The following is an 8418-nucleotide window of genomic DNA, read 5'->3' as shown; positions in this document are numbered from 1 at the left end:
TTCTTCAAGAAAGAGCCGAGCGGCGATAAAATATTTCAGTTTATTCTAAGTTTCATGAGGCGAACACGGAGCCGCCGCGGCCCCCACATGTAGCGATATGTACACCCGACCTTTGACCTCCTGCAGAGGTTTCTGTGAGCTACACATTTAAATAACAGAAATAAATATATTCAACAGTGTGGCGACAATAGTGCAAAAACAAAGAAGTTCAGTGCTTTTTTGACACAAGACTTTGAAAAGTTTACAGAGTAGAAGCTGAAATGTTTTTTTACATCCTTCTGAAGTCCATCCAGCTAAAACTCAGATTCTGACCAACAGCTCCAGATAAACCCTTTAGAAGAATGAGAACTTCTGCACATCAGAGCAGGATGGAACTATTTTTATGGCGGATCGAAACCTTCAAGTTGAGGCGTGATGGGTGTGGCCTCTCCGGGGGCGGGCCCAGGAGAAGACGGATGTTTCTCACCACAGATGCGTCTCCCTGATCTCAGCGATCACTTGGCTGGCTCTCTGCAGCGCCTACGGACGACGATCCCCAAACAAACGTTGGATTTAAAAATGAAGAGAGACTGCAGAACTGCCAAGAGAGGAGGAGTGGATGTTACCTGCAGCATGTCCGCCGCCTCCTTGCGCCGCTGAGCCATGTCCTCCGACTCGGTCAGCAGGTCGTTCAGGAGCCCCGACTTGTACAGCTGGCCGACGAGCTCGCTCTGCAGGCTGTCCTTCACGTGGTTGACCAGGAAATGCATCACGGCCTTTGGCACGCTGGAGAAGGAGACGGATGGAAAGAGGTTACGTTTTCCAAAGAGGAGGCGGGGCTTCCTGGTTCTGCAAGGAACTGGGCGGAGACCTGCCTGTGACGGAGCGTTAAGGCAAAGAGTAAAGATATATATGAGAATGAAGTTGTAAAATTATTAGACTTAAGTAAGAAAAAAGATGAGAAAACAATCAAAATTATAGAAAGAAATTGGCAAAGTTATACAATTATGAGGATGGTCATAAAATTAAAAAGAAAATATTCAAAATTATGGAAAAAATTTATAAAAGAAAAAATAATTCTTACAATTATTAGAAAATAGTCAAATTATGACAATATCAAATAGAAAAGTTGAGGAAAAATATATAAAAAAAATATTTTAAAAAGCCCTAAAATGATGAGAGAATATTCAAATTACGACAAAACAGTAATAATTGTGAGAATAAAAGTTAAAAGTAGAGGAATACATTTATAATTTTATTGGACTAAAATTGTAAAATCATTTATTAAAAAATCAATATAATAAAATAGAAAAAGTTGAGGAAAAATATATAAAATTATGAAAAAAGTCCTAAAATTATGAAAAAATGGTCACAATTATGGCAAAACATTAAAAATCATGAGAATAAAAGTTAGAATTAGAGGCATAAAAATATAATGTTATTAGGCTAAAATTGTTAAATTATTAAAAAAAAACATAATAAGAAAATAGAAAAAGTTGAGGAAAAAAAGTAAAATTATTAAAGTCCTAAAATTGTGAGAGAATATTCAAAATTATGGCTAAACAGTAAAATTGTGAGAATAAAAGTTAAAATATAACAATAAAGTTATAATTTTATTAGACTAAATGTATTAAAATTATGGGAAAATATTAGTATAATTATGAGAAATTAGTCAGAATTATAGGAAAAAAAAAATTGTAAAAGGCATAAAATGATGATAATAAAGCCTTATAATTAAGAAAATATTAGTTAAATTATTAGATTAAAGTAGTAAAATAGGGATAAAGAAACATGAGGAATAGATTTACTACTCTAACTTTTCCTTATATTTGAGCGACTTTTTTCCAGTAAAAATTTGACTTTTTTTCTCCTAATTGCTCATCTTTCTCCTCATACGATAACTCATTTTCCTTCTGTCATGGCGGCCCAAACACTCCTTCTTAGAAGGTGAAGTTACCTGTCCTGAATGTTTTTCCGGACGATGAGGAAGTAGGACTTGATGAGGCGTTCAATGACCTCGCAGTCCCGCTGCTCGCGCGACGAAAGCTTCCTGGCAACCGGCACGGGCTTTTAGATGAGAGGAAAGAGTCAAAAGGAACATTCAGAAATTCAAGTGGAGCTCTGGATTAAACTGAACATTATAAAACGTAAAATATGAAAATAATCAAGAATTTGTCTTTGACGTTATTCTGAGGTTTTTAGGGACTTTTTATTTCTTAGCTTTCATAAAACTCTGATCATCTGCTAATGTAGTTTGTTTTTTTCTACTCAAGTTTTCTGAAATTCCCTGTGTTGTAACAATGTACATAAAATGTTAGTTTTACAGCCTCCAACCATCTTTACTTATCTTTATTTAATGAGAAAACAAATATAATAGTTTTAAAACACTGACATTCAGTGTGACGTTTGTAAAATAAGGAGGACTAGAATCCTTCAGTCATCCACGTTCTCACATCTGGTGCAGAAAATGCTGCTAAAAGTTTATGGAAGGGTCTTTTCTCCAGTTCAGTTCTGACTCGGGACACTTGCAGCTGATAAAATATACAGAACAGAAATTCAAGGTGGGTCGGTTTCCTTTGGGGGCCCTTCTATCTGAGGCCTCGCCTGTCGCCTCTGGATTTAGTTACTAGATCGTCCGAAATGACTTTTGTTTTTTTAAATCGATAATCCAGAACATCTCTGCGTCTCTGAGATGGATTTAGAAGGATAAACTCTGAACTGGTGTGAGGGCTGACAGATGGTCGTTTTTCTGCCTCGTCACTGTTCAGTGTGAGATGACACAGCAGTTCCAGGCGTCATTACCACGTCCAGAAGGTTGACGGCTCCTTTCAGAGGACTTCCGGGTCCGGAGGCGGGCGCTTCCTCTCCTTTCTTCAGCATCCCTCTCCAGTTCCCGGTACCGTCCTGGTCGCCCTGAGGCCCCGCCGCAGGAGCCTGCTGAGAGACCGTGTGTTTAATCAGTCGAGCGTCTTTTCTGGGCTGGGTTAGCAGGACGGGAAAGAAAGATTCCTGACGTGTGAATCAGTGGGACAAAGAAAATGAACAAAATCTAGAAACATTTGGAATCAAAGCGGATGGGACGAGAACGTCAGGGGTGAAAGAAAGAAGAAAAGCAGTAAAAAAAAGCCTTTTCTTCTATGATTATTCAGTACCGGAGCTCGATTTGGATCTGTGTTAACTTTGAACCAGATCACATGACATTAAGGTAAAATCCAACATCTGGGAGCGCCAACTTGGAGGTTAAATGCAACTTTTTCATGCCGATTGGTTTTGTGAGCATTTTTTTTTTAAATCTGATATGACCCAATCATGGATTTGAACCCACGACCTCAGCGGACACTCCACCACTTGGTCACTAAGCAGGTATTTTGTGTTGTGTCATCTAAAAAAACAAAACCTCCATGTGGACGTTTGGTGCTGAATTGAGTGACTTTCATCGTCCTCGTGGGTTATTGTTTGTAGACGAGGACACAGCAGAGGTCAAAATCATTACCCCCCCACAGGAACACTGACCTTTGACCTCTCCACAGAAATAACTACGACTTTATTTGGCTCCACAAAGACAAAATCACAATTAAAGCCCTAAAAAGTTAACTCACAAAAATGTTTTCTATCTAGAAACTTTTGGGATTGGAAAACTAAAAAACAAAAAACAAAAAAAAACATACACTTCAGAAACATTTTAGTGTTTTTCTTTTCAAAATTATTTTTTTTTTTTACGGTAGCTTCAAAGGCTTTAACCAAAGATGCTACGGTATCTAAACCCAAAACTAGCAAATGAAACCAAGGCGACTTCTTCAGATAAAAACAAAAAAAAAATGAGCTTCAGCCCTGGAGAATATTCACTTTTCACTTTAAATAAATCATTTAGCAGGAATGCATGAATAATTTTAGCTAAATCAAACCTTTGAAGCATAAAAGATCAAATTCTTATATTAAAAACTAACTTTATATTTGTCAAAAATTGCTTTAAAGCTGTTTATTAGTTTGATGAATTAACCAATCATTTTCTAAGTAGCAGAAGAAACTAGAGTCAGTGCAGTTCACCAACTGACCACTAGGGGCTCATTAAACAAATAAATCCTTTTTCATTTATTACAATACAAACAAAGATCCTGACAACTTATAAAGTGTTAACCCTTGAACACCAGGACTTAAGAGTGTTTACATTCTTTTTTGGTGACCATATCTCAACTGTTTACATGATTAACATAATTCCATCGGATGCTAAAGTGGAGAAAAGTAACCTTAATTGTGCTGATACACAACACTCGACTTACATTACCTCATCAAGGAAAGTGGCTTTGTACTGTTATGCCACATTTTATATTTATCTTGTTTGGTAAATTTGTGGGAATCCGACGTAAAAAAAAAAAAAAAAAAAAGACATTTTCTGCGTCCGAATTAGCAAGAATTCGCGAAATAGTTGAAGAGTTATGGTACGTCAGCGAGCGTGTTCTTAGCTAAAATGTTAACCCTGGATATAACATGATCTTAAACATATTGTTCGACATATTGTTTGGTACCGATTTACCCCGATAACTGTTCAAAGCCGATTTTTTCCGCGACTGAATCCGATGCTTTACGCTAATTGCGTAAACACCTCAGAATTGTAACGTGTTGCATATCAGCGGAAAGGCTGCGATTTTCTGCTTCAGAATCAGCTGGAATTATGTTAATTATGTTAACAGTTTAAGGGTTATAAAAGTTTAAAGAGCTAAAACTCAAGATTAAAATGTTTTGGCCTCAACGGGTTTCCATGACAACACATTTATGTCTTCTCGTCTCTAAAACAGCCTTCAAAATTTTGAATTTTGCAACTATGAGGCGGTTCCGACCTGATCACCCATTTTCTGAAAGACTGAGATCCAAAACATGGATCCAGCAGGTCACATGACCCGGCCTTTCATCTACAGAACACCTTATTGGCAGAATTTTTAGCATTAGAAAAACCTCTTTTCTAGAGTGGTGGTATATTATTACGGGTAAGAGTTCAAGGACTGAAGAGGATAGAAGTTCTATTCCCTAAAATATTTGTTTTGTACCCAAATGTATTTTTAAACAACAAATTTATTTATTTATTTTAAGAAAAGATCAACCCCTAACATCAAATATTTGATTAGCTGCAGATTTTTAAAGTCGTCTCTCCAAATATACATTTTTTCCCCTCATTTTCAATGCAACCAATAACTACCATCTCATCACACTCCCACTGCTGTGCTTCACTGCAGGAACTCCCATTTTTAAAGCTCTTAAGTCCAATAAAACCAAAGTTTTTGTTTGTTTTGATTAAAAAGCAGATCCTTTTTATAAATAAATTAGTTTAAATGCAGTATTTCTAATCTGATCTTTTTTCGTTTTTTTTTCTACTTTGAATCACAGAGAAAAACCCTTCTAAAAAAAATGAGATCAGCTCGACTTTATGGGACTTTTTCCAAACCCCAAAGAAGAAAATGAAGAATTCTGGAAGAAGGGGGGAGAAAAGAGGAGCACAAGTGTTCTTTGGGCAGGTTCAGGGGGTAAAAGTGAAGAGCACAGCATCAGCAAACAATAGTGCATCCCAGCAGCCCATGCAAATCCATCCATCCGCCCGTGACCCACAGTCATCCGGGCGCAGAGCCAGGCGGCTGCGCTACGTGCCCACCTTGGCACGGTCCACGTCTGCTCCAGACACATTATGATCACCAGAAACCACAACCGGGCCAGCCGGGCCTTTGCCCACAGACTGGCAGGAATATGGAGAAAGAGAGAGAGGCTAGCGGTGGAGGAGAGCTGGAGACTCTCAGGGAAGCAAGGATGGAAACTATCTGAAGCATTCACCTCACAGAAGCACTTTCAAAATTACTTTGAAAAAGATGACAAACGATCTGCTGTTATCACATTTGGAAATAAATGAGCAGCTTTTACCTTATCCCGGGGTACCGCGGCCGGCAGCTCTCTCATCCGGTTCCTCCTTTGTTCCTGCATGAAAACAGAGAAATGCCAGAAAAACAATTCTATGAAAACATTTTCACGCAGAGTTTCTGAAGTTTTGCATTAGTGACTCATGTCAGAAAAGAAAGCTGTTGTTGTGGAGTTCGGACCTCGATGTTGTTGTTCATGACTCCACAAGCGTCTGCAAAGTCCGGGTGCTTGGTGTTGATGTACGCCAGCTCAATAGCAACCAGGTTATGGACCTGAGGGAGCAAAGACAGACACGTCAGCAGGTCCATGTCTGCTCCTCTGGAGGTGGAGCTGGACTCAGAGGAGGTACCATCTCGTTGGTGATGGGCAGCCTCTTCCTCAGGAGGGAGGTGACCACTTCAACAATGGCCTCATGGAGCTTCGGGAATCTCTGCAGCTCCTGCAGCACAAACAAATCTGTGTTTGTGTCTGTGTGTTCATGTATACGTCTATGTAGGTGCATATGTGTACATGTACGTACATACGGATGTCTAAGTTTGCATGTGTAAATATGTATGTGTAGTTAAATGTGTATGTTTGTGTATCTATGTTTGTGTGTGTACCTGTAGGTGTGTGCATGTGTAAATACATACCTTTGTGTATGTGTGTACATTTCTGTGTGCATTTGTATCTCTGTGCGTGTGCACCTGTGTTTGTACAAGTGTGTGCATCTGTGTGTGTTTGTGTATGTGTGCGTGTGTACCTGTCTGTATGTGTACCTTTTTGTGGGTGTGTGTACTTTATGTGTAAATGTGTGTACCTGTGTGTGTGTGCCTACGTGTATAACTTTGTGTCTGTATTTGTACTTGTCCGTGTACATGTGTATGTGTGTACCTGTGTGTGTACTTGTCCATGTACCTGTGTGTGTGTATCTGTATATGTGTATTTTTTATGTGTATGTGTGCACCTGTGTGCTTGTACCTGTGTGGTTATGTGTGTATCTGTGTGTGTATATGTGCATGTGTATGTACATGATTTTGTATCTGTGTGTGTACTTGTGTGATTACCTTTTGGGTATGTGTGTACCTGTATGTATCTTTGTGTGTATGTGTATCTGTTTGTTTGTACCTGTGTGGTTAAATGTGTATATGTGTGTGTACCTTTTTGTGTGTGTATGTACCTGTTTTTGTATATGTGTGTGTTTAACTTTCTGTGTGGGTGTGTACTTGTGTGTGTACCTTTTGGGTATTTGTGTATTTGTGTGTGTGTACCAGTGCATGTATCTTTGTGTGTATGTGTATCTGTGTGTGTGCCTGAGGGTGCATTTGTGAATGTGTAGTTGTGTGTGTGTACCTGTGTGCTGTAGTTGCTGCAGTGCTGGATGATCCTCTGCATCTCCTCGTGGACCAGCTCCACACAGCGCAGACTGGGCTCCTCCAGGCGCTTCACCTGCTTCTTCACCAGCAGCTCAAACGAAATCTCCGGCACAAACAGAGACGGACGGGGGCCCTAATCCCAAAGAGGGGGGTATTAGAGCCAGTGCAGTGTTTACTTAAGAAGAGCGGCGTCGGCGTAAACATACGGTTGCGTTCCTGATGGCGGTCAGGATGTCTATAGTGGTGAGTCCTCCCAGAGGATCCACAGACTCCAGCGTCCGGCCAAAAGTCTCGTGGAAAATGTAACAAATTCTGGCTCCACCACACCTGAAAAACAAGTGTGTGAGGGGGGGGTGTCATTAGAGGAACCTGCAGTTCTATCCGCTCTCCTTCCACAACCCCCTCCCAACAACCCTTTGAGTCATCCAGAATGATGAAACCAGCAGCTTCCCTCAGATCAACAGCGCCCCCGTGTGGCAGAGCGAGGAACCACTCACAGCTCTGCCGTCTCGATGTACTTGGCCGTCCCTTCGATGGTGTTGCAGTACTCGGTGGCGAACTTGGTGATGAGCTGCAGCAAGGTGGCGTTGGGGTCCTCCACGGGCTCGCCGTAGCTGCTGAGGAGGGACTGGTACTGAGCGGCCAGGACGTTGATGCGCGTCTTCAGCTCGGGGAGGCAGTCCCTGATGTGATGCATGAGTAACCTGACATGCAGACGGGAGAGGCCAGAGCTGTAAACCTGAACCCAGATCTCCTAATACGAGAGTCTAAACGTGGGGAAACCATTTAAACCTTAATAACTTTAAATACAAATCAAATAATGAATGACGTTTTTGGCAACTTTTTATTTTTCACAAATAAATTTCCTTAAATTTTTACCAAAATTCCTGTTAATTTCCTTTTTAAAGACCAGAGTTAAAGTGAAATAAATAAACCAGAGTTTAGTGAAATGTAACATATTATTTATCATTAAACGATTCTAAATTTAAATCATGTGAACAAGAAAATAAAAAATAGTTCTCAATCACAGAAGCAAACAAATCTGTTGGTCTCTTTCAGCCCTTTAGCCTCTGAAGGTCAAGCAGTAGATTTTTTAAGGATAATTATGAAGATTTAAATTATGTCACTAAGATAAAAACACACTTCCAGTTATTTTTCTTTTTTTCCTACAAAAAAAAAA

General features: G+C 39.7%; 1 protein-coding gene across 2 annotated transcripts in view; it reads right to left on the bottom strand.

The window, feature by feature from the left end:
• Window positions 1–21: 21 nt before the first annotated feature.
• LOC112157867 (dynamin-1-like protein) overlaps window positions 22–8418 on the bottom strand; it is a 14875-nt gene continuing 6478 nt past the window's right edge. The window contains exons 9-18 of one of the 2 annotated variants that reach the window (XM_024290939.1): window positions 7736–7942; window positions 7445–7565; window positions 7216–7371; window positions 6233–6322; window positions 6063–6155; window positions 5887–5940; window positions 2782–2913; window positions 1937–2046; window positions 606–765; window positions 22–519 (exon numbers count right to left, since the gene is read on the bottom strand). In XM_024290939.1, the coding sequence (XP_024146707.1) occupies window positions 463–519; window positions 606–765; window positions 1937–2046; window positions 2782–2913; window positions 5887–5940; window positions 6063–6155; window positions 6233–6322; window positions 7216–7371; window positions 7445–7565; window positions 7736–7942 (1180 nt within the window). In that variant the 3' untranslated portion in view covers window positions 22–462. Of the gene's footprint in view, window positions 520–605; window positions 766–1936; window positions 2047–2781; window positions 2917–5886; window positions 5941–6062; window positions 6156–6232; window positions 6323–7215; window positions 7372–7444; window positions 7566–7735; window positions 7943–8418 lie in introns of both variants that reach the window. The other variant, XM_024290931.2, reaches the window with a different exon arrangement.

Source organism: Oryzias melastigma, linkage group LG23 (genome assembly GCF_002922805.2).
Source record: "Oryzias melastigma strain HK-1 linkage group LG23, ASM292280v2, whole genome shotgun sequence".
NCBI classification, from domain to species: Eukaryota; Metazoa; Chordata; class Actinopteri; order Beloniformes; family Adrianichthyidae; genus Oryzias; species Oryzias melastigma.
Note: the sequence above shows the minus strand (reverse complement) of the source record. Positions and strands in the feature narration are given on the sequence as shown.